This window comes from Brassica napus, chromosome A8 (genome assembly GCF_020379485.1).
Source record: "Brassica napus cultivar Da-Ae chromosome A8, Da-Ae, whole genome shotgun sequence".
In the NCBI taxonomy this organism is placed as follows: domain Eukaryota; kingdom Viridiplantae; phylum Streptophyta; class Magnoliopsida; order Brassicales; family Brassicaceae; genus Brassica; species Brassica napus.
The window spans coordinates 21,877,121-21,901,757 of NC_063441.1; the positions used below are offsets into that span (position 1 = coordinate 21,877,121).

The window sequence follows — 24,637 nt, forward strand, 5'->3', positions numbered from 1 at the left end:
TTCTACGATATGCTAAAATTCCTGAACTATTTATTCCTTAATGCTTCACTATGATAAAAAGAAAAGATGGAAGTTAAAATTGTGTAATGGAAATAAGCCAATATTTCATATACTATGAGTATTAAATACTTGAAGTAAGTAACAAGGCAATATTTTCCATAATACGATTAAAAAATAGGACTGAAGAAATGAAAGTATTGTTTTACTTCCATTAAGAAAAAAAGAAAAGAAATGGCAGTAAGAACAATAGGCCAATCAACAGACGTTTTCAGAAAGTATTTTTTCCATATTCTTTTCACACTATATTACAATTTGACGATATATTTTTCCTAAAACATATACAAGAAAAGAACAAAATGGTAAGTATTATCCTACTATATAAAAGGGACTAAATTCAAGGCTTTTGAGACTATCCACCTCAGCCAAAATATTCTCATCCAAAAAGAATTAAAAATAAATGTCATTTAGAAGATAATTAACTAATATAAAACTTTTGATATTTCTAAAAATTTCAAATTTGTAACTGCTAATTTATTAATAGAATCATATATCTATATTGAATTATGTTCTATTTTTAATCGTTACTTTAAGAGTAAATAAATTATTAATTTATAATATATATATAGTTTATAACTTTATATTGTAGTTATAAATAAAGAGAAAATAACCGGGAAAGGTGAAGAAGCTCATATAAAATTATGTAATTAAAATGGTATAATGGTGAATATGAAGAAGTGAATCTAAGAAAATTTGTTGTACAAATTATGGTGCTTTTTTCGTCCACTATAATGATTTAAAATAATATATATTCATATAAATAAGTCAATATTTGTTGTTTTTTTTGTAAGATGTTAAGATTATCATTTTCTGAAAGGTTACACTGATCCAAAGAGATTAGTTTGTGGAGCTAACCAAACGAGGATTATAGTGTTTACTTTGGAAAAAGTAATAGGTTGAACGATAGATGGCGTGCGTGTTTTTTCACATGGAAATCTGCACATATATTAAAATTGTAAGGTTTGAATCATAGAGAAAATATAGTGTATATGACTGAAGTTGATTCATTCCGAAACTAAAGATGGCTAAAATTCTTCTTTGTCAAAATGCATAGATGTGAATCTTATATGAATAGAGTTTTCAATTGCTTATAGCAGTGTAATAAATTCCGTGTGTAAAGGAAAAAAAATGTTATATAAGTGAAAACAAAAATTATGATTTTTTTCTTGTGCCTATAGGCTCTTCGCAATTTGAAGAAGAAAGAACATATTGTATGAAAATCTTTGGCTCGGTCAAATTTTATCGAGTTGTTTATAAAACTGTTGTTATATGATTCATGTAAATTTTCAGTGTTGATTTAAAAGCCCAAGAAAACTCATCTATACTGACTTTTTGATTTTTTCTGTGATTTAAATTTAAAAAAGATAAAACTTTCGATAAGTTATGTAAACTCAGAACAAGTATTTAACTTTAAAAAGCATTTACATGTTTCAAACTTATAATATATACATATATAATGTTTAAAATTATGTATATAAAACCTGTATAAAATGTGCTTAAATATGTTTCTCTTCTTTAATGTGTTAATTGTACTATATATAACATTATTTTAAAATTTCAAAAAGTTTATGTCACATACAAAAACCATCAATAAAAAATATAATTCTCCATCTACAACCAGAAAAAAAGAAAAACTATAAACATATAAATTTAAATTAAGAAAAACTAACATTGGAAAAACAAAAAATTAATGTAAAAGAAACAAACCGACAAATAATATTATAAATAAAATAAATTTATAAGACACAATCCGCGCGAAGCGCGGAAAAAATCTCTAGTAATATAAGAGTATCTTTACAAAAAATCCCATAGTCACAAGAGAAACAAACAAAAAAGGAAAACAAAAGAATATTCGGAGCCTCTAAATATTATATTTGCTTGAAATACAAGTGGCCCATTAGTCATTACGTGGGCCCATCTCCAAGTTTGCCTCTTATTAAAAGCCGCCCCTTGGTCCTCACCAAACACACTTCTCTCTCTCAGATCTGTCTGAACAGCTTTTTCCCGATCGCATCTCAAAACCTCAGACATGGCTTCCAACTCCGCCTGGAAACTAGATGACCACCCCAAGCTCCCCAAGGGCAAAACCATCGCCTTGATCGTGTTAGATGGCTGGGGTGAATCTGCCCCTGATGAGTACAACTGCATCCACACCGCTCCTACTCCCACCATGGATTCTCTTAAAAACGTATGTACCTTATTATCCTACTCTTATAGTTTATTAGAGTTAATCAAGTTGTACGTCCGGTTTAATATAAACCGTGGTTTGACTATACCTGTTACGAAAAGTCAGAGACTATTGTAACAAACAGTCTAACTAGGTCTGGAATTTTTCCTCGAACCGGCTGAACCGAAACGAAAAAAATTGATTTTCGGTTTAGTTTCTGTTGGATATTCAGTAGATTATTATTTTAATTAGTTAAATAATCAGTTGGTTTATATATATATTTGTTTTAAAAGACTTATTTATTTAAAATAATTTGGTGATTGATTTCTTTTTTTTTTTGAAAGGGTTTAATTTCTTACATTTATTGATTTTTATAACTGAAAATTTGGTTATTTATTTTGTGAATTTATGGTATAGAGTAGATGATTTAATTATTAATTTATTTCAGTTAAACCTCAATTATAAAAAAATTGGATTTTTATTTCTTGCGTCAGGGTTTAGGGTTTACTAATCTTCACCTTCTTTACAGGGACGTCCTGATACATGGACGTTGATCAAAGCCCATGGAACAGCTGTTGGACTCCCTAGTGAAGACGATATGGGAAACAGTGAGGTTGGTCACAATGCTCTCGGTGCTGGTCGTATCTTCGCTCAAGGTGCTAAGCTTTGTGACATTGCTCTTGCTTCCGGCAAAATCTTTGACGGTGAAGGTTTCAAATACGTTTCTGAGTCTTTTGAGAAGAACACTTTGCACTTCGTTGGACTTCTCAGTGACGGTGGAGTCCACTCTCGTCTCGACCAGCTCCAAGTATTAATCTTTTTCTTCATCCCTTTGGTTGAGTATTGTTGATTAGGTTACTGAAACATCTTTGTTGTGTAGTTGCTGATCAAGGGTTCTGCTGAACGTGGAGCTAAGAGAATCCGTGTCCATATTCTTACTGATGGTCGTGATGTTTTGGACGGTTCAAGTGTCGGATTCGTGGAGACTCTCGAAGCCGACCTCGCTAAGTTGCGTGATAACGGCGTGGATGCTCAGATTGCGTCTGGTGGAGGCCGCATGTACGTGACTTTGGACCGGTACGAGAACGACTGGGGTGTTGTGAAGCGTGGTTGGGATGCTCAGGTTCTTGGAGAAGCTCCCCACAAGTTCAAAAACGCTGTTGAAGCTGTGAAGACTCTGAGGAAAGAGCCTGGCGCTAATGACCAGTATCTCCCTCCGTTTGTGATCGTTGACGACGCAGGGAAAGCTGTTGGTCCTATCGTGGACGGTGATGCGGTTGTCACGTTCAACTTCAGGGCTGACCGTATGGTTATGCACGCCAAGGCGCTTGAGTACGAGGACTTTGACAAGTTTGACCGCGTGAGGTTCCCAAAGATCCGTTACGCTGGTATGCTTGAGTATGATGGAGAGCTAAAGCTTCCGAGCCGTTACCTTGTTTCTCCCCCGGAGATTGATAGAACCTCTGGTGAATATTTGACTCACAATGGCGTCAGTACTTTTGCTTGCAGGTTTGTGTATTTCTCTATATTCCATTTTGAGTATATGTCATATGCATTGTTTTGCTAATAGTGTATATATTGTCTTGAATTGATCAATGTTATGTTTACGAAACAGTGAGACCGTCAAGTTTGGGCATGTGACGTTCTTCTGGAATGGAAACCGATCAGGATATTTCAACGAGAAACTGGAGCAGTATGTTGAAATCCCAAGTGACAGTGGAATCTCATTCAATGTCAAGCCAAAGATGAAGGCATTGGAGATTGCTGAGAAGGCGAGGGACGCGATTCTAAGTGGCAAGTTTGATCAGGTGCGAGTTAACTTGCCAAACAGTGATATGGTTGGACATACAGGTGACATTGACGCCACGGTTGTTGCTTGCGAGGCTGCAGATGTTGCTGTCAAGGTACTAATTTTCTTTTTTTCTTAAAGTGCATTGAAGAGTCTTGATGATATTGGTTGAGTGACTCAGTCCACTAATGGTGTTGCCTGGTTTGGTTGTTGCAGATGATCCTAGATGCAATTGAACAAGTGAAAGGTATTTACGTTGTGACTGCTGATCACGGAAACGCAGAAGACATGGTTAAGAGGGATAAGGCTGGAAAGCCTGCTTTGGATAAAGAAGGGAAGCTTCAGATTCTAACCTCCCACACTCTCAAGCCAGTAAGTGCCATAGCTGTGAACTTTGCTATTTACGATAATGTGAAACACTGGACCATTGTGGATATTAATTTGAATGTGTTGCAGGTGCCAATTGCCATTGGAGGACCAGGATTGTCTGAAGGAGTGAGGTTCCGCAAGGATCTGGAGACACCAGGACTTGCCAATGTAGCTGCTACCGTGATGAACCTCCATGGATTTGTGGCTCCCGCTGACTACGAGCCCACCCTCATTGAAGTTGTGGAGTAGAACTGAGAGCCTTCTTAGTTTTGAAAAGAGGCTGAAACTCTAAAGATTACGTTGTTTTGCTTTCCATTTAATAATGTTTACTCAGACTACATTTTTGATTTTGGTTTTCCACCAAAAATGTAATGTTGATTTCGGTTTAAACGATATTCAAGCCATGAGTTTTTTTTTTTAATATTAAAGAGGTTAAGGATTCTCACGATCTGTCATACTCGATCATTGCAATAAGCATACAATTGAGAAATATCACAACATTTACACAAGTCATGACTCATAAAACTTGGAACCAAATACAAAGTCAAGCTGCGTATCCTTATAACTTGGAAACAATACAAAACTCAAGTTCTGACAGATGTTTAAGAAGAAGCTTCCGTGAATATGGCAACGTCCTCTTCCTCTCCAGTGGCTAGCTTAGCTTCTTTCAGATTGTGAGAATCTTCAACGTCCGCTTGTTTCAATGCTTGTGCTCGGAACCCGACCATTATCTCTTCTGCTTTTTCAAGCGTTGACAACAGCTCCCCATAGCGCGCTTGCAGTTTCCGCTCCGTCTCCTTTTGCTTTACCACTTCTTCCTCCAGGTTCTTCTTCCTGAAAGACGCAGCCATCTCTTCTTGCCTCTTCAATGCTTTAAAGCACTCTACTTCTGTTCCACCAATCTCAATATGCTTCAAACTCGCCTCTATTTGGCTCCACACGGTCTCTGCCCGTTTCTGTCAAATGAACAAATAGTAAATCATTAAACATTACACCAAACTTAAGAGCGATCGTACACTATAGTTCCAGAATTCAAGATAAAGGCAATGAGGAATATATTCATACCTCGTGACCCTTTGTATAAGTTTTATACTTAGCCTTCATGTGTTCTGCCTTTTTCTCATCTTCCTCCATCTTTTTTCTCGCATTCTCCATCTCTACTTGCAAAGCTGCAACTTTCTCTGCCTTCACAGCAACACTTGCGGGTCCGTAAGCATTACGAGTGGGGAAGTACATGAGATCCTTCACGCAATCATCGTGAGCTTTTACGAAATCGTCAAGTGTCTTGTTCTCGTTTCCCATTGCCACGCAAAGAAACTGCGCCTCCTCCTTTATCATTTTGTCAGCCTATCAAAAAAATCATGGAAATTTTTCATTACAAACCCCCTATCGTATACCAGATCAAAGATGTAGCTTCAAGCCACGAGCGGATATACATTCATGTGCATAATATCCATCAAGCAACCTATCCACAAACCAAGAAAAAACTAAGGACTCTAAAGGTAGTTCAACAAATAAATCAGCTAACCAACAAAAGTAAACTGAGTAAAGGAAGATATTACTCATATTCATACCTCTACGAGTTCATTTTCCTCAAAGTCTTCAATTGCAGAAACTTGAGAACCAGAACTGTTAGCACGGTTCTTGACTCCTTTCTTTTTCTCAGCTTTCTCATCAAGAGGATACTTTGCATTATCATGCTCCAATAACTGTAGAAGCTCCTTTCTTACCAATTCATCTGCAACCTCTTCTGGAGTAGGAGGAACAACAGAACTTTTGTCTCCGTTGGCTGAAAGCAACGAGTTCTTAACTAGTTCTAACGAAGCTGCTGGAGGTCTAGGAAGATCTCTCTGCAACACCTTGGACCTTTTCCTAAGTAGTGCCTGCTGTCTCGCTTCCTCCTCAGCCTTTTCTCTAGCTATCTTGTCTGACATGTCTTCCTCAATTTTCTCTTCTGGCTCTTCATTTTCCTCCGGAGGAGGTTGTGCAACTATCTGGTACTCGTTCCTTGGCTGAGGAAGCCCGGTAAGTCCAGAGCGTAAGCTCCTTCTAGCTTCCTCTCGTCTCTGCCTCTCGAGTTTAGCGCTCTCGTGCATGTCCATGTCTTCATTTATGTGAAGTTCATCCCTGAAGGGAGTACCTCTAGGTGTCATAGCAAAAGAAGACCCATCCCTTGATGGCGTCAAGCCAAGTCTGGGAGTAAGGCCAGCACCACCAGGAGTCATCGAAGGAGTCATTGAAGGAGTCAGCATCGGATTAGGCGTTTGAATCTCTTTCTTCCTAGGAGTGACCCCAGTAAAGTCAGAAGGGTGCAACTCAGGATTATCTCCTCCTAGCAAAGGTGTCTGAGAGTCTCTCAACCTAGCCAGATTCTCTGCTTCCATCATAATAGCATCACCTTTACCAGCAGGAGTTCTTTGTGGCGTCCTCATGGGCGTCATCCCTTGCCTTGGTGTTTGTGAGTAATTCGCCAAAAGCGCACGAGTAGCAGCACTGCCTTCCGTTAGCTCCTCGTTCTCCGCAAGAAGGTCGCTAGCGTACCCCATCTTTGCAATCTCCTCTAACTCGTGATCTGAAATCTGCGGCGGTGGTAACATTAGCTTCGACCTCTTCCTAACAGCTTCAGGATCATTCAGCTTATTCGCTTGCAATATAGCTGCTGGAGCATCCCTTCTCTCAGCAATTTTGTTCCTCGCAACATCTTGTCTGCGCAACTGCGCTTCCACATCAGCTCTTCTTCTCCCTTCAAGATCCTCAATAGTCGTCGGAAACTTCACTTGATCAGCAGGACGATCTTCATCAGCAGTATCATAAAACCCCGCAGGCGCCCTCTTCTCAAAAGGAATCTCCGCATTATAATCAATCCCCTTCCGCTTCCTATTCTTATGCCTTCCACCAATCCCAGCAGCCTTCAACTCTCTCCTCTTCTGCAGAGAAGCAAGCCTCCTCGCTTCCTCGAGCTGCTTCTCTCTAGCTTTCCTCTTAGCCTTCTTCCCCCTAGTGTTAGCCAACCTCGCCCTCGCTTCAGAAAGCATTTCTTTCTCGTCTTCGTCCATATCCACCGGATCAGGCCTTGCAGGCTTCGATTCCGGATTAGGATCGATCTCACCAGGACGCAGCTTCCTCGGATCATCCGCTGCTTCGTAACTCTCGTCCTTAGTGCACGCTGCGTCAAGAAGCTTCTCGTACCTCTCAAGGCACTGAGACGGTGTACGCCCCACAATAGGAGCAATAGTTCTCCACTGAGTAGGTAATAGCTTCGCAAGATGGAGAAGCTTCTCATCTTCTTCTCTAGTCCATTCAGTCTGCATGCATCAACAGTTTCTAACTCAGTAAACATCATAAAGGCATAAACTTTTCTACTAACTACAGAATCAAATCAATAAAGGCATAACCTTTTTGATAGAAGGATCGAGCCATTCGTACCAACGAGCTTTACACTGTTTAGCAGACTTGCGGACAAGGAGAGACGAGATCCGAGCCCATTGGTTCTTGCCGTACTTCATCACGGCGGCTTTGAGGATCTCATCTTCGGTGTTCTTCCACACACCTCCCTTGATCATAATCCTCATCTTCGCGGTGGAACGAAGAACAGGAGGAAGCGAGATTGAGAGTAACCCCCTAGATGAGGGCTCGAAACAACGAAGAAGAAGAACAGTTCCAATCGAAATGTAGTCCCTTTCTTTTAATTTTTTTTTAAAAATTAAATAACGAAATTTTATTATAAGCCAGCCCAAATAGCCCATTATTCCGCTTTAATGGGCCGAGTGATAATAGCAAAGAGACATGTGACTTACACTCTCTCGTCTCTTTCCTTTAAATTGTTTTTGCTATTTTATTATGGGCCAGCTCAAATAGCCCAATATTGCACTTAAATGGGCCGAGTGATAATACCAAAGAGACTTCTCCGTCTTCGTGAGTTCTTCGACTATCTCTTTCTCTCGTTCTTCTGAATCCGAAGAGCAGAGAGACGCAGAAGCTGTAAAACCCTAGTAAGTAGAACAATGGTGAAGCTCACAGCTGATTTGATCTGGAACAGTCCTCACTTCTTCAACGCCATCAAGGAGCGAGAGTTGGAGCTACGAGGTAGACTTATCATCTTCCCCATTACCGTTCTAGGGTTTGTTCTGTAACCCTAATCTCACCTTCTCTCGCTGTTTTGTTGCAGGCAATAAGATTCCTGTAATCGAGAACTTGGGTGCTACTGAGGTACTTTCTCTGATATGCTATTGTAAATCTCCTTCCTTTTTTATTACTAATCAAATTGTGTTGTTTTTTTCTTACAGGACCAGTTCGATACGATAGATCTGTCTGATAATGAGATAGTTAAGCTAGAGAACTTTCCGCTTCTCAACCGGTTAGGGACTCTGATTGTGAATAGCAATCGGATCACTCGGATAAACCCTAACATTGGAGGTAAAGACTCCTCCTTTTGAATGTGTTGTAATGAAATGTAAATGTGAATAGATTGTTTGAGTGTTTTGTTTACTTCTGCAGAGTTCTTACCGAAGCTGCACACTTTGGTTCTTACGAACAACAGGCTTGTGAATTTGGTTGAGATCGATCCCCTTGCCTCCATTCCAAAGCTTCAGTACCTTAGTTTGTTGGATAATAATATCACCAAAAAGCCGAATTATCGCCTTTATGTGATTCACAAGCTTAAATCACTTCGAGTGCTAGATTTCATTAAAGTCAAAGCTAAGGTGAGGAGCTTATTACTCTGTTTCCAAGTTTTTTCTTGTGTTATAGACTCTGTAGTGTCTTAATCAGCTCCTTAGTGTACCTCCCTATGATTCTTGTAGACGCTGTAGTGTCGTATTCAGCTTCTTAGTGTTATAGACTTGTAGTGTCGTAATCAGCTCCTTAATATTGTAACATTTGCTTCTCCCTTGAGCTTTTAGCCCACCGTAGCATATGGAAAACCATTAAATGGTTTAACCTGACTCTACGCAATAATATTCAGTTAGTAAGTTAGAAAGTGCTAAGAAGAAAACCACAAACCTGACGATTATTGTTTACTAACAGGAGAGAGCTGAAGCTGCGGCTTTGTTTTCATCTAAGGAAGCAGAAGAAGAGGTTAAGAAGGTATCTCAGGAGGTGGCTCAAAAAGTTTCAGATACTACAGAAGATGCAGAGGCTCCAAAAGTGGTGGCCCCAACACAGGAGCAGATTTTAGCTATCAAGGTGCGGTTTATCTATAAATCGAGTCAAATGGATTTTCACCTGCGTAGTGTAGGGACAAAAAGGATTATTCGCTGATTTGTTTGTTTATAAATATGAAGCAAGTAAAGGCTCTGTGTTTGATAGTAATATTTCTGTTTTTCATTTTGATGATTATGCAGGCTGCAATTATTAATTCACAGACGATAGAAGAAATTGCCAGACTCGAACAGGCTTTGAAGTTTGGCCAGGTTCCTGCAGGCCTGGTAGTTCCTGATCCTGCATCTGGTGTTAATGACGGTTCTGGTCCTATGGAGGTAGGGTTGTCATATTAAATTTCTGCTCCTTGTTCAGTGAATCTTTTGGTTTTAAAGTAGATAAATATGTGTTGATTTTAGAACTGCTTGACTGGTTGATGTTTATGTTTTTGGATTCATGGGTTGGATCATCAACTGAAAATTCCCTGCATTTACTGTGCTTCAGGAATAGAAAGTGTGGCAGTTACTCATCCTCAAATGCTCACAGCTATTATTGTCTGACAAGCTTCACGATCCTTTAAGGTTTCTGTTACTTCCTTTAGAAATTTGTAAACTACTTCTGCTCAAGAGCATCTGTTTTTGAACCCTTGGAAAGAGTGACTTAGAGGATGTAATCTTTAGCCTACATTTGCAGAGGGAGGCAGAGAAGCTGCACACATAATTTAGCAATACTGTTTTTTTGCATTATATAGTTTCTTCTCAATTTATCAATAACTTAACTAGATAAGAAACTTGTGGAAGTGACTTTTACTAAATGTAATTTACTAAAAAAAAAAACTTAAACTAGATAAGAAACTTGTGGAAGTGACTTTTCTTGGAGTTGCAAGCCGAAAATCAATAACATTCATCAATCTAGATGGGTTCTCTTATTCATGAACCCTTCACAAATAAACATCGTACAAATAAGGCAAAACGACGACGAACAATAGATTACATATTTCTCTCAGTTGCATGCCTCAGTAGCAATGCCTAGGCGAGAATTAGGAACATCAAACAAGATCCTCAGATTCTGCTGCTGGAGATTCGCGATCACGTTCAGAACAGCGTTCGCGTTCAACGGTATCCCCGCCATCGACAGACACGCCAGCGTTCCCGCGCTGCTGTGTATAAGCGTGTTCTCCACCGGCAGCTTCAAATCGAGTGACGTCATGTGCAGCGTTACCTTTGGCGCCAAGTTATCGCTATCCGCCGCGAAACACGTGTCGAACGCTCCCAGCGTCGAGAACGGCCCTTTCACCTGGCTCCTAAACTCGTCTCTGATGGCCTCGTAAACCGGTTGGACAAACCGGGTGATTACTGTACCGGAATCGATTATCGTACCGGCGCCTGAACTTGAGTCAAACGTCAAGTACGTTGGGTCAACGGGAACCTGTGTGGGTCCCACACTCACTCCTGTGAGATTGACGTAGTAAAGCGAAGGACGGTGAGCGCTGCGGAGGAGTGGGGTGTATCTGATGGATCTCGGTTGGCCCATTGGGCCCAGTTTCAACGACCCGGAGAAGTAGAACGACCTGAAGCTAGGGAGGCAGTAGGAGAACACGCCTGAGTAAAGCGACGTCGTTTGGGAGATTAACGACGTGGGCCCGCGTCCAAGGCCCATTAGCCCTTGCGGTGGTAGAGAGTTCCCTGAGGCGGAGTTGATGCATCCGAAGGAGAAGTTGGAGATGACGTCGGAGGCTAACGTCAGCGTGTCTTGGACGAGCGAGGCGGAGAAGGACGAGCCTCCGCCGTAGGATTGGTTGAAGGAGCAGACTGACGACGGTGGTGAAGGCGAGGAGGATGGGCACGTGAGGCCACGTGCTTGCGTGCATTGCGCGGCGGAGCAAGAGACGGTGGAGTATGTGGAGGAGGAGTTAGGATTGAAGTAAGCGGCGGTCGCGGCGGTGGAACAGCCCGAGCAGCCGGAGCAAGGGAGCCAGACAGCGTCGTTGCTGGTGTCTAGGACCATGAACATGAGCTGAGGAGGGGTGCCGAGTCTGGCTCGGACGACGTAGTTGCCCGTGTGGAGGAGCTGGTTGGCGGAGGCGACGGGGACGGAGGTTCGGTTGGGTTTGTCGGCGACGAGGCTCGAGAGGTATGCGAGGCGGTGAGAGTCTGCGGAGGCCATGTGGAGGACGGTGTCCATGACGGATGTGGAGGTAGGATTTGCTGCGAAGGGTGAGCATCTTGCGTTAACGGGAATGATTGAGAGATCGTCGGAGCCATCGGGAGCGGCGGTGGCGCATGTGTCACGTGTGGCGGTGGTAAGCGTGAGCGGCAAGAGAAGGGCTAAGAAGAAGAAATGGAGAGATGAGGAGGCCATAGTTTTGTGGATAGTAGATAATGTTCTTTGAATGTGATGTATATATATGCCTAAAGAGTTATCTCCAAAGTACGAAAATGTCCCTCAACGTCGAGGTGTGGTTGGTGGATCCGGTCCGGTCACGTCTATCTGGACAGGCAGGACAGAGTTGATCATCTCACATGCGAGATTTAAAAAAGTGAATGTTTGAATTTTTCTTGGTAATTTTGGTCAAAACTATAGTATTTGCAGTTTCGAATTGAAGATACTTTTGGCAAAGGAGTGGAGTATGAATCCATCGGCGTTATTCCAAACCAATTAATTCTGTAAAGTTATAACACACCAATCTACTGTTACATAAATTGTTTTTTGGTTGTAGAAATATACATTGCTTATGTCGATTAGGGAGCTGGGAAAAGCTTGAATCCAATGAATACACTGTTGTGAGTTTTAACTTGATAGGTTGAAATAAGATAGAAGTCACGAGGAGACAGAGTGTGTGGACAAAAAGGCATTGTTTTGCATGTGAAGTGAAGTTTGTTTTTGGATAGTGCTAAACAACCAAAAAACCAAACGCACCAATTATTTTGCTGCCATATCATGACAATACTCTAACAGACTGTTCTTTTGGTTCTTCTTCCATTCTTTTTGTTCGGTTGCGAGACGAGTGAACTATACATGTTCACACCTTAGATCGAAACTCTTAAATTTACTGAACTTACGCTGGAGTTCATTTATAGAAAAATTATTTTGGGCTCGGCATCACGACTATAAAACTTTATCCGATATCACATTACATCTTTGATCTTTCACAACTCTTTTAAGCTATGCTAACTTCTCAACCAGAAAAAAAAAAAAAAAAAAAAACTTCTCACCCAGTTGGGAATTACTGAAATCTTCTCATAATTCATGACTCGACAACGTCATTAACTTTATTATTTCAGTTTCTATGTTTGGGTATCTTTAACGTGAACTTTCAACACTAGTTAAGAAAAAGTTTCACAAAAGTTGTAATAAAAGAAAACAGTCCATAGTTATGTAAGTCCGTGAGCATCCCTTATCGTGTTGTAATGAAAATATCGACTATTCCTCTTTGTCTTTTCCTCTCATGGTTCGTTCACGAGCCATTTTAACATATTTTATAATCCTGAAAATTTTCATTATCTTTCTTTTATCCTTTGACACTTCAATATAATATGGATCTACATAGAGATCCTCAGATCCAATAATGTTTCCTATCAATTTGCTAAATGAACCTTACTTTCTTGAGTGACATTTTTTTCCTCGAAATAAAACTTGCTACCCAAGCATTAGCCAAAACAGTGTTTCTAAAACTGGACCAACATTGAAACCATGAACCGGTTACATAGCCGGATTGGATCTAATAATTGGTTCGACCATGAACCGGTTACATAGCCGGATTAGATTTCAGAGTTATTAAACTACTAAAAATATTAAAATTATCAAATTTTAATTTTTTTTATATTTTCATTATGTATCATATTTACTAAAGTTATTTTTAAATTTATACATTAAAAATATATTAAACTAGATTATTGAACCAGATTTGACCCGATCGAACCATATTGAACCGTGATCCAAAAATTATATGGTTCAGCCTCCGGTCCGGTTTTAAAAACACTGAGCCAAACCTTATGATCCCAAGGCCTTTGAATTGTCAGGTCTATTTGGGGAGGTAATGGGGAAAGCTTCGCAGCAGCTTAAAGCTTCACGAGGTGGGGTAACAAAGATGGCCGAAGCAGTACCTTTTTTGTTATAATCAGCTTCATGTTACGAAGCCAAGTTAGCTCTATACTGGCGTTTTAACAGTTAGCTCTGATACCGTTCCTCAAAATGATTGATGCGACAGCAACTCACATAAATTAATAGAAACGATGAATATGAATACAACACATACTTGAGTACAACAAATATTCTGAGCTTGAGACTGATGATCCAACCAATGTTTCTGTAGCTCTTATTAATTTTTACATTCACACACCAATGCAATAACACTTAAAAAGCAGGTGGATTCTTTGCTTCGCTTCCATAGCTTCACAAACTTACAAAGACGGTTTTGATATCCCTTTTGCATAAGCGCACATATCTCCTGAGAAATGAAGACAATTGGATAACTCTGTTAGATAGACTGTAGACCGAATTTGACATTGATGAAATCTTGAGATATAAAGTTATAAAGGACAAACTATTGAGAAGCCCTTTTCAAATCATGGAATACTATTAGGCTGGTTTCGACATGAAGAATAGAGTGTGTCGATTAAGATGGATTGACCATTTATAAAGGGTGAACAATCGATTGCAATGTCTGACATAATGTGCAAGAAGGTATTACTTGTTTACCTGCTTATCCCGAAGTATCCTCCTTGGGTTTAATTATCACAACAGGGCAGTGAGCGTGGTTGGTGCAGTAGTTGCTTACACTTCCCAAAAACATCCTATTGAAAGAAAGAAAAAACTGGATTCAACACTTGCATTTGCTCCACTAAATAAGATTTACCTCATTATAGAAACACACCAATATGGAACATAAACGGGAATTTTTTTCTTCTCCAAATCAGTATTTCCTGGATGAACATAGATATGTCTGCTATTAAGTACAGTTTAACTGCCTAATTCTATTGTAACCACGCCAAAGAAGTTTAAAGACTTAACATTTTTTCATTTCTTCTGCTAAATGAGGGGACAAATTCAGAAAACATAGCAGTTTGATTATCCATATCCCACATGTTGTTAAGCAAAACATCGAGTTATGAATATGATAGTTGCAAGGATGCACTGTTCTGTTTCTTTAAACATTGATGTTTACTTGAGAGTTTTCTGCATCCTAGATCAAAAATGTTGCAAAATATATAATAACACATCCAACAAACAACGAGTAGCAACTGCAGCAACTTCAAGGATTTTATCATGCCTAGCTTAGACCAATCTCTAGTTCTAACTATTAGGCCAGAAAGCTCTTTCATTGCTCAAGCCAACGCAGATTCTAGTTCATAAACAGGCAGGCAACGATGTTACAGAGAAGTTAGTAACAGACAACTCATTCAGAAAGCAACCAAGGGTCAAGAACAAACGCCTTGAATTATGATTTGCAGCTTTCATCATCAGGTCACCAAAACACACAAAGGCAAGATACTAGTGTGGAATAAGAAGAGATTAATCTACCTCTTAATGGGGCCATAAGCACGAGAGCCCAAGACAAGCAGATCAGCGTTCAAATTCTCAACAGTCTCGCAGATCTTATCCTTGGGATCTCCAACAACCACTTGCGTTTTCACATTCACCTGAAGAGTAAATCATCACAACTTCCTCATCAATCAACACACTCACAGATTAAGTAAATGACACGTGTCTATCGATTACTGGAGTTGTTGAGAAGCGGTTAGGAGTTTGTTACGACTATAACATAGTCACAAAAGGAGTGAAGAGGAGCTTCTGAAAATTCATTCGAAAAAGTGTATGTGTGTTCATCATTTCTTTGAGCTTTTCTGAGTGTGTATAGAGCTGATAAGATGGATTCTTTGTTATACAACATTGGATCGAGTTGATTCTATCCTATCGAAGTATATTCTTACTGTATCAACTCCAGATTCAAATCAATCAAATGATATAAGCAAATCTACTAGATCTCAGTACACTACTCTACTCACCGATCTATCAGCATAGATTTGACGAGCGTGTCCGAGTATCGCATCGGTGATCCTCTTCTGGTGCTGCTCGATCGCAGCGGCGAAAGCAGGGACCTCCACACCACCTTCATCCAAAATCATCAAGAGTCAATTCAACAAACAGATCATAAACTTAGCAAGTAACGAGACTCAACTGGGACCACCGAAGGGGATGGTGCCGGGGCTAACGCCTGCGGCGATAGAAGGCGAAGGCTGGACGTGGAGTACGACGAACGATGAATCGGGAGAAGACGGTGAGAGCTTGAGGTTGTCTAGAGCCCACTTGAGAGCTTCCATGCTCACCTCGCTTCCATCTACAGCCACGACGACGCAAGTCAAGCTTCCCGAGACATCCATGAGTTACTTCTTCAAATTCAATCTCTCTAGACGGAGTTTCAGTTTTGTGATTCAATGATGCGTCCACGTCACCACTATTTAAAAATTCACGGCGGAGAAGAAGGGTAGACCTGTCATTTCATAGCTGAATTATGCAGTGAAGATATTCAATATAAATATAGTAAAGTGACATACGCGCGTGGATTTCAGACGCGCTAGCATTCGTTGTTGACTTGCTCATTTTGGCGTCTCTCTCTCGACTCTCGATTCCGTTCGCCGATCTCCGGCTGTTTCTCACGGCGATACTTTCCTAGCGATGAAGAAAAGCATTGATGTTTTCGATTTCAACGAAGAGGACGAGGAGCTCGCTGAGTCCGCTTCTGGAAAGCTATTGGAAAAATTCGCAAACCCTAGCTCGTCCGTTTCTCCGATTCTGCAATGCCAACGCATCCAAAGCTGTGAGTCTCTGCTCTTATTCTCCTTCTTCCTTTAGCTCCACACGGTGATAGTTCTAGCGGAAGCTTAGCTGAGAATTTTTCAAAATCTATTTTAAAATTTTCGCATTCTATCGTACAATTGAGTGAACATTGCTTCGTTTCTGGAGCATGTATGAGTTAGTGATGCTAAATGCTTCTCTGATACTAGAATTTTTTTTTGGTAAGTTATATAATGATTTGCACAGTTTCTCCAGAATCTTTGAACAGTTTGGTTGTGTACATGTTTGCATCATTTATGAATGCTTATGAACATTGTTAATTGCTGTCAGTTTGCCAGGAGGAACCTGCTCCGAAAGAAGTTGAAGGCGCGAGTTGTGCAGAGGCTGCTACTGATGTAGTCGATCGTCATTGTGAAGATGCTCCTGCTTTAGCAACAGAAGCTGAGGAGTCCTCAAGAGACCATTTTACCGAATCCGATGTAAATCATGGATTGGTGTTTGGTTTGAATACCGAAGACCGTGGAAAAGAAGCAGATGTAGAGGACGATCATCATAGATTGTTGTTTGGTTTGAATACCGAAGATCGTGCAAAAGAAGCAGATGTAGATGACGATGATCATGGATTGATGTTTGGTTTTGATACTGAAGACCACATGAAAGAAACAGATGAAGATCATGGACTGGAAAGTTTCTCTTGTCAGCCAAGCGCAAAGAGTTTCTACGCGGAAACTTCATCTTATAGTCAACCCCAGCTTAACTCACCATTTTCGGATTCCTCATCCAGTGTATGTAAATCTATCTTGTATTGCTTTATTTTTGTATACGAGAAAGCCTTCAAAAATTTTTAGCTTGTATTTTAATCTCTTCGTATTTACAGCCGGAGCGAACTGATATGATGTCAGCTATTGATGAAAGCTTGAGTGATCGATCCGCGTTGAGTGAAGCTTCTGATTCAGAAGGTGATGAAGGTACATCTTAAAGGCTTTTTGTTATATTTCTTTATATGTTTGTTTTGATGTCCTCCTATCTCTAACTGGATATTGATTTTAATGTTGTATCGCTGAAAGATTGGATGGCTGAACACTGCTTTGATGACATGGAAAAGGTAATGAGTTTTCTTACGCCATAATTTTGTAGCCTTTAAATGTGGTTTTTTACGTAATCGGGTTTTACTTGTTTTTTTTTTTTTTATTAAATCGGGGTTTACTTGTTTTACTCTATCTCTTTAAGCATGAGCCGGGCTTCTTTGTTTGTATATAATTTAGATTGTAGTATATAATATGAAAAGAATGCAACCTGCTTTCTTTAGCCTAATTATTTTAATTATTTCACACTCTGTTGTTGGAATATGGGTATTCCTCTTACCAACATTTCTGATGGGACGGGTTGATAGTTTATACATCTGGATATATCTTTAGATTACACTACAGTAAGGCTACTTTTAATTGTGCCTGAATGTTCAAAGTAAGAGTTACAATTGTCAAGTAACACTTTCCACTTGGCAGATCGACAGAAACACGGCTGTTATCATGATTCCAGAGTATGTTGTGCTTAAGGATATGCCTTGTGCTGCGTCTCTGGTAATCTTTTCATGCAATGGAATCAAAATAAAGAGCTACCCTGATAATAATGGAGAAGGGCCATTCTGTTGTGAATTTGGAGTTGAAGACATAGTTAGTATTCAATACAATTGGTACCAAAATGTGAGTTTTTCATTTATGGTGTGCTTCCAGTTTGAAAGATACTTGATGGGCTCACTTACTATTTTGCATATATGAACCTCTATCAGTCTTACAATTTTTTCTGGTCGCTTTCATAGGTTGGACTGATTATTCTCAGAATTCGAGTTTTATTAAAGGATGAAAAATGCCATGAAGATTTGCAACACACCACAGGTATGCTCACTTGCTCAGTTATTGTATATACGCTATTGGGGTTTATCACAGAATGTTTCCCTGCAACTAGATATCTTGTTAAAATCGTATATAAAATTACTAGTTGCAAGACCAAGAGTCATAAAAGAAATTTTTATTTCAGAAAAAATCGAACAGTGGCTTTTTAAGCGTCATCTCTTTCCAACACTAGGGGATCCCTCTTCTAACTTTTATACTGCTTCGTGTGGTTTCCAGACATTGAGGAGTTAAAGTTTGCAGTTAAAGATCACAATTGGCCTGAGAAGCAACAACAAATTAACTCGCTGCATGTGAAATACCCGGCTGTATGGAGTGCTGACCTCGAGTAAGCTTCTAATATTACGGAACGCTAATTGGAACACATTCTTTTTGCCACTTTCATTTCAAAATTTTGATTGCATGCTGTGATGACAAGAAATTTTATTTGCTGCATAACTACGAGTACGAGTCATTGGGTTAGAACCGTATGAGGGGAGAAAACCTTAAGTCACTAGCAAACTGGACCAAATATGAGAAGAAGGACACTGGACTCATATTTGGTTTTAGTTACATTCTGAGTACTTTGGTGACTTATTGTTCCAACTTCCAACTCATCCATAACTGTTTCTTTATTGTAGTGAGGACGTGGAAGTATCAGGGGACAACTTGCATCGACGGAAGCGTTATTTTCCACGGTAAGAGTGATCTATAGGAGCTGTATTTTATTCTTTTGTAACAAGACGCTGTCTTCTGTTCTGCTTTTGGGGAAAAAAATTCCAAAGTACGTCGCTACTTATATTCTATGGCTCTCTGAAGTAGATAACTGAAAGAATTTAAACCACTGGGTCGTGGCATTTCATATTGAACTGCGAGTTTTATGTTGTCTTTTCAGCTTTGATGAACCATTTGAGGATGTTGTCTATCCAAAGGGAGATCCAGATGCTGTTTCTGTTTGCAAAAGAGATGTTGAGCTCTTGCAGCCAGAGACATTTGTGAATGATACAATCATTGACTTCTATATTAAGTAAGTTCTTCTCTCTGATGGAATGTTTGACAGATAGTATAGGCTCTGACATGCGTTGTAGTGTCTATTTGGGTTTGTGTTAAATTACTTTCATCACACAGTTGAATCTCTTACTTAGTTGATGGTCTCAATATAATACACGATTTTACTGTTGTAGTCTTACTGAATTCTTCTTGTGATGCTAACCTTAATTATTGACAGCTTAGTGTATTATTCTATTATTCACAGTTATTTGAAGAATCAGATTCAAGCGGAGGAGAGACAGAGATTCCATTTCTTCAACAGCTTTTTCTTCCGTAAACTTGCTGATCTCGACAAAGATCCATCGAGTATAGCCGATGGAAGGGCTGCTTTTTTACGTGTCCGGAAGTGGACAAGGAAGGTGGACATGTTTGGGAAGGACTACATTTTTGTACCGGTGAATTTCAGGTACGAACATTTTTATGGCACTTCTATTTATGTGGGATGTGTATTGAGTTCCTGATCTCACACTGCTAAATGGTAATGACAGTCTTCACTGGAGTTTGATAATCATATGTCATCCTGGTGAAGTGGCTAATGGTACAGGTAATGTCACATGTTACTTTATTTATTACTATTTCATTATCATTCAGCATATTATATTATGTTGGATTCTGCAGATCTAGACTCAGATGACTCCCCAAAAGTACCATGCATATTACATATGGATTCTATAAAAGGGAGCCATGCAGGGCTTAAGAATCTAGTCCAAAGGTATGTTACCTCCCTTCCTGCCATGCTTCAGTTTCGTCATTTAATCTCGGTCTCTTCCTCTTTTGACAGCATTGCATATACGTCATTTATTTACGTTTCTCCCTTGCCCAACGAGATGATAATATTTTTTTTGTTTGATGTTGTCTTTACCTTATTCGTTGAAGAAAATGTTGTAACTCCATTCTCTGATCCTTATGAATAAAGTGTGGAACTATTTTCATGCTCAAGTTTTTAGCTGGGTAGTGCAAGTTGCTAACAAAAGCATTTTGCTGATTTAGTTACTTGTGCGAGGAGTGGAAGGAAAGGCATAAGGAGACATCGGATGATATTTCTTCCAGATTCATGAATTTGCGGTTTGTCTCCCTTGAGGTCTGGCCTCTACTCTTTAAGTCTTTTCCCTCTAGGCCTTTTTATACGTTCTTTATCTCTTGGGAAACCGATTTCCTGTGATATAAAAGAAGTTATCGCGCTGTTAATGATTTAGTTTAGGTGATCTTCTGACTTGCTCTTTCTACTTCAGTTGCCACAGCAGGAGAACTCATTCGACTGTGGCCTCTTTCTACTGCACTATTTGGAGCTATTTCTTGCTGAAGCTCCCCAGAATTTTAGTCCTTTCAAGATATACAATGCTTCCAACTTTGTAAGTCTATGCTCTAATTGTTACCTCTCATGTATCGGATCGAAAGAGTCAGAACATATAGTCTCTAAATGGAGCTGATCAAGCTTTTTCTCTGTTTTTTTCCAGCTTTATCTAAACTGGTTCCCTCCTGCGGAAGCCTCACTGAAGCGTACTCTGATCGAGAAGTTAATTTTTGAACTCCTTGAAAACCGTTCACGGGAAGTGATTAATGAACAGGACCAGTCCTGCGAAAGTCCAGTGCCCGTCAATAACAATACGGGCATCGAGGTTCTCTCTGGGAGATGCACCCCCTTGATAGACTGTAACGGGAATATGACGCAGACGCAAGACGAACAAGGAATTGAAATGACTCTGCTTGAAAGATCTTCCATGAGGAATCTGCAAGCTGTTAATGATTCCGGTATGGTTCTAAGGGATTTATTCGATGCAGGAGCCAACAACACAGGATCATTACTTGGACAACTACAACAAACATTCGACGAACCATCTTCGTTTTATCATCTTAGTAACAACTCATTGGCAACAGAGGTACTAAATAATTATGTTAAGCTAACGATCAATACTCCTGATTTTGGACATGTAACTTTTAATTATCTAATTTGCCTCTCTGTTTTGGACAGCAAGTAGAGATGGAAAGTGGTGAACAGTTTATGTGTCTGAACTCTGGAGAGGGCGGCAACTTTCAACGAATCACTGGAACTGCATCTCCGAGAGCATCTGCCTCGTTCTCTTCATTGAACCTAAGTATGATGCCGGTGCAGAAGGAAGGTGTGGCTGATTCCTTATCTAATGATTCAGAAGATATTGGTATCATAGAAGACATCCCAATGGAAAATATTAATGAAGGAGAAACCGGTGAGAGTCCATCAAGAGAGACGGTCTCTTTATTTTCTGCAACCCTGGGTCCTATCACTGACCACAACACTGAGAATGAAGATCTCCCATCTACTCCAGACGAGCTTGTGGTTGCATCGAGTCAAGATGGCAGAGACGAGGAGAAGCAATTGGAGAATGATCTTGGAATTGGGGACAAGACGAATGAAGATCTCGAAGTCAAGGACAGGACGAGGGATGATCTTGGAACTGAGGACAAGACGGGTGGTGATCTTGGAACTGAGGACAAGACGGGTGGTGATCTTGGAACTGAGGACAAGACGGGTGGTGATCTTGGAACTGAAGACAAGACTAATGAAGCTCCTGGGATTGGAGGCAAGACGAATGAAGCTCTTGGAATTGAGGACAAGACGAGGGATGATCTTGGAACTGAGGACAAGACGAGTGGAGATCTTAGAACTAAGGACAAGAGGAATGAAGATCTTGGGATTGAGGAGGAGAAGACGAATGAAGATCTTAAAACTGAGGAGAAGACGAGTGATGCTTTTGGAATTGAGGAGAAGAAGAGTGAAGATCTTGGGGATGATTGCGATCAGAAGGAGAAGGAGCTAACGGAGGACGAAGAAGAGAAGCGAGCTGCCAAACGGCCAAGGCTGTCTTCCACAGGAGAAGCTGAGGAGATGGAGATAAATTGATTATGACATGTATAACTTGGTCTTCGGTCTTTGATTAGTTAGAAGGATTTAATTATCAACCAACACGTTGTAGGAAAAATGTTTATAGCGAAGTAGGAGACTTTTCTTCAAAAGAACTGAAAAAATATATTTCATCAGTATGACCAAAACCAAATCACATTCTCTATTTTTGTTAGGATTGGTTTCAACACCCATAATATAAAGGTAGACGTTTGTGACTAATGGTTTGTAGCGATCGAATGTCTTTGCCTGCTGAGGGTCGTATGCTTTCTGTTTTCATTTCTGTATAAACAGCAGAAGCAACCCTCATCAATCTTTGCTTGCACTAATCACTAATTATACGTGCAAAGGATTATCTTAAGCACATAAAGCCCAAGTATAGTGATATAACTCAATAAAGGCCCAATTAAATAGCCCAACATGTGACAAAGCGCTTAAATAATCAATATCTCGCTCGGCTTTCCTCCCAGCATCACTGAGTTGCCGACTAGTGAGCATCTTTCTCGCTCGTCTCTTCTCCTCGGTGCCCAATTAAAACATTCTTCTCAACAAGATGACCGCGAATGAACTTCCCTCTGGTGATAATTCTCTTCTTCTACCTTTGTGTTTTGTCAATTTTCATGCTTTTTTCAGCTCCTGTTCGATTACTTTCTTCCGGAAAATTAGTTTGCAGTTTTGATTAGTTAAAACGTGTAACTAGTTTATAGTTTTTGATTAGTTTTCAGTTTTTATTAGTTAAAATTAGTTTGAAGCTTACCCTTTTGAGATGATGTTATGGAAGCTAGGTTGCAACTTATATAATGTTATCGTTTGAGAAAGTCTTCACCTTTATGATTTACCTTTACATTTTGCCAATTGAACACTCCCTTCATTCCTTTTAGATCATTATAGTTTCTTGGTGAAAAGTCTTCACCTTTCTGCTTGCCTTTACCTTTGCAATTGAGTTTTATGTGTAACTTATTATTACTCTTTCCATAACACTTCATTTGCTCTCCTGGTTTTGAATAACTGCTACTTAACTATTGATCTTGCTTTTTTTTTCCTACTCTCAGGTGTTTCAAATTGCTATGTATTCAAAAGCCGGTTGCAGGAATATGCTCAGAAGTACAAGCTCCCAACCCCTATTTACGAGACTGTCAAAGAAGGCCCTTCACACAAATCTTTGTTCCAGTCCACAGTAATAGTAGATGGTGTCAGATATGATTCTTTACCTGGATTCTTCAACCGTAAGGCTGCAGAGCAATCAGCTGCTGAGGTTGCTCTCCGAGAATTATCTAAGTCCACCGAGCTAGGCCAATGTGTTTCACTACCTGTTGTAAGCACCTCCTCTTTCTTATCTTGTTGATTCTGATTAAGTGTCAAGTGCAAGACTATAGGAACTAGCACAATGGTTTGGTTGTGAGTTGTAGCTTTGCCAGCTTAGAAACAGACCTTGCAGTTGGTTTGAGAGTTGAAGGTTTAGAGGGTAGCTATGAGAATGAGTCTTTATCAGATTAATGTGCATAACAAAGATGTAGAAGATCAGATTATTAGGCTCTTTCTCCATGTTATGTGCATTTGGCTAACTTTTGAATGGCTTCTTAATGCAGCACGAGATGGGTCTATGCAAGAACCTTCTTCAAGAGTACGCTCAAAAGATGAACTACGCCATTCCACTCTACCAATGCCAAAAGAGCGAGACTACCGGGAGAGCTCCACAGTTCACATGCACTGTAGAGATCGGAGGCATAAAGTACACAGGAGCTGCAACAAAAACCAAAAGAGAGGCTGAGATAAGCGCTGGAAGAACAGCTCTTATAGCGATCCAGTCAGAATCCAAAATCGACCTTGCTAACAACCACAGCACTCAGCTCACTGTGCTTCCTTGTGAAAAGAAGACGGTGGAGGTGGTAAGTCCGGTGAAAGAAACCATCAAGACTCCAAAAGCCAGGAGGGCTCAGTTCAAGAGGAAAGCTAAGAAAGGAAAACGCAAAGTAGTAGCTAAGGATCTTGAAGATGGCACCATCATCCCCCCTCAACCTACAGAGCATTGTCAAAACGATCAGACAGAGAATGTTGAGAAAGTGCTAAACCTGGAACCTTCGTCGTGTGTGAGTGTTAATGGGTTTAAGGAGGCAGCAGCGTTTGCGAGTGTGGAGACAGAAGCAAGCCAAGCATAAGTCTGTCTTTTGTGAGTGTGATTGTACTTGTTTATGATAGCCATTTTTTATTAACTTATTATAATTGGTCTGTTCAAGTAGTGTTTCTTTGTAGTAGTAGTATTAAGATACATGAGGTTGTTTTGGTTATGAACTGAAAGGTCTTGTCATCACTATAACCACACTACTCTCTCACTCTACAAACCTTTAAGATTCGATCTCAGGGCAACGCCATCTTGAGAGATGCCATCGTCTGGGTGTAAATTGAATCTTATGTTAGTTAGGAGCTAAACCGTAATCAATCAACAATACAGGGGTTTAAATTTAATTATTACGAAACCTTCTTGGGCTCAAATAAGC

The 24,637-nt window shown here is 39.9% G+C and overlaps 7 protein-coding genes across 9 annotated transcripts; 4 read left to right on the forward strand and 3 right to left on the reverse strand.

The window, feature by feature from the left end:
• The first annotated feature begins 1,972 nt into the window (after window positions 1-1,972).
• Window positions 1,973-4,786, forward strand: LOC106362381 (2,3-bisphosphoglycerate-independent phosphoglycerate mutase 1). Its single transcript, XM_013802266.3, has 6 exons — window positions 1,973-2,245; window positions 2,754-3,032; window positions 3,105-3,733; window positions 3,840-4,128; window positions 4,230-4,385; window positions 4,470-4,786. Exons 1-6 carry the CDS (start codon window positions 2,087-2,089, stop codon window positions 4,629-4,631), a joined length of 1,674 nt encoding a protein of 557 aa, XP_013657720.1. The 5' UTR covers window positions 1,973-2,086; the 3' UTR covers window positions 4,632-4,786.
• Window positions 4,787-4,844: 58 nt separating this feature from the next.
• Window positions 4,845-8,064, reverse strand: LOC106346250 (cell division cycle 5-like protein). The gene is made up of 4 exons (XM_048738276.1): window positions 7,778-8,064; window positions 5,957-7,687; window positions 5,448-5,729; window positions 4,845-5,338 (listed from the first exon to the last, which is right to left on the reverse strand). The coding sequence occupies exons 1-4, from the start codon at window positions 7,952-7,954 to the stop codon at window positions 4,985-4,987; spliced, it is 2,544 nt and encodes an 847-aa protein (XP_048594233.1). The 5' UTR covers window positions 7,955-8,064; the 3' UTR covers window positions 4,845-4,984.
• Window positions 8,065-8,254: 190 nt separating this feature from the next.
• Window positions 8,255-10,267, forward strand: LOC106362379 (U2 small nuclear ribonucleoprotein A'). Its single transcript, XM_013802263.3, has 7 exons — window positions 8,255-8,468; window positions 8,551-8,591; window positions 8,669-8,798; window positions 8,880-9,085; window positions 9,408-9,566; window positions 9,725-9,859; window positions 10,026-10,267. Exons 1-7 carry the CDS (start codon window positions 8,387-8,389, stop codon window positions 10,029-10,031), a joined length of 759 nt encoding a protein of 252 aa, XP_013657717.1. The 5' UTR covers window positions 8,255-8,386; the 3' UTR covers window positions 10,032-10,267.
• Window positions 10,268-10,400: 133 nt separating this feature from the next.
• LOC106362378 (aspartyl protease AED3) lies at window positions 10,401-11,922 on the reverse strand. Its single transcript, XM_013802262.3, has one exon. The coding sequence runs from the start codon at window positions 11,880-11,882 to the stop codon at window positions 10,524-10,526; it is 1,359 nt and encodes a 452-aa protein (XP_013657716.1). The 5' UTR covers window positions 11,883-11,922; the 3' UTR covers window positions 10,401-10,523.
• A 1,797-nt stretch (window positions 11,923-13,719) lies between these two features.
• LOC106362377 (universal stress protein PHOS34) lies at window positions 13,720-16,037 on the reverse strand. The gene is made up of 5 exons (XM_013802259.3): window positions 15,703-16,037; window positions 15,530-15,633; window positions 15,045-15,163; window positions 14,223-14,317; window positions 13,720-13,971 (listed from the first exon to the last, which is right to left on the reverse strand). Exons 1-4 carry the CDS (start codon window positions 15,902-15,904, stop codon window positions 14,227-14,229), a joined length of 516 nt encoding a protein of 171 aa, XP_013657713.1. The 5' UTR covers window positions 15,905-16,037; the 3' UTR covers window positions 13,720-13,971; window positions 14,223-14,226.
• Window positions 16,038-16,076: 39 nt separating this feature from the next.
• Window positions 16,077-22,314, forward strand: LOC106362374 (probable ubiquitin-like-specific protease 2B). 3 transcript variants are annotated; one of them, XM_048738278.1, is made up of 17 exons: window positions 16,078-16,341; window positions 16,650-17,104; window positions 17,197-17,287; window positions 17,387-17,424; window positions 17,825-18,022; window positions 18,139-18,214; window positions 18,449-18,557; window positions 18,850-18,906; window positions 19,104-19,235; window positions 19,464-19,664; window positions 19,747-19,802; window positions 19,877-19,970; window positions 20,249-20,339; window positions 20,491-20,610; window positions 20,716-21,138; window positions 21,231-21,427; window positions 21,458-22,314. In XM_048738278.1, exons 1-17 carry the CDS (start codon window positions 16,200-16,202, stop codon window positions 22,137-22,139), a joined length of 3,162 nt encoding a protein of 1,053 aa, XP_048594235.1. In that variant the 5' UTR covers window positions 16,078-16,199; the 3' UTR covers window positions 22,140-22,314. The 3 variants fall into 3 exon arrangements, with proteins under 3 accessions (XP_022546147.2, XP_048594235.1, XP_022546146.2); XM_022690426.2 differs by having other exon boundaries at window positions 16,077-16,341; window positions 17,197-17,278; window positions 21,231-22,314; XM_022690425.2 differs by having other exon boundaries at window positions 21,231-22,314.
• Window positions 22,315-22,581: 267 nt separating this feature from the next.
• LOC106362373 (double-stranded RNA-binding protein 1) lies at window positions 22,582-24,456 on the forward strand. The gene is made up of 3 exons (XM_013802256.3): window positions 22,582-22,717; window positions 23,192-23,454; window positions 23,729-24,456. Exons 1-3 carry the CDS (start codon window positions 22,693-22,695, stop codon window positions 24,296-24,298), a joined length of 858 nt encoding a protein of 285 aa, XP_013657710.1. The 5' UTR covers window positions 22,582-22,692; the 3' UTR covers window positions 24,299-24,456.
• The last annotated feature ends 181 nt before the right edge of the window (window positions 24,457-24,637 follow it).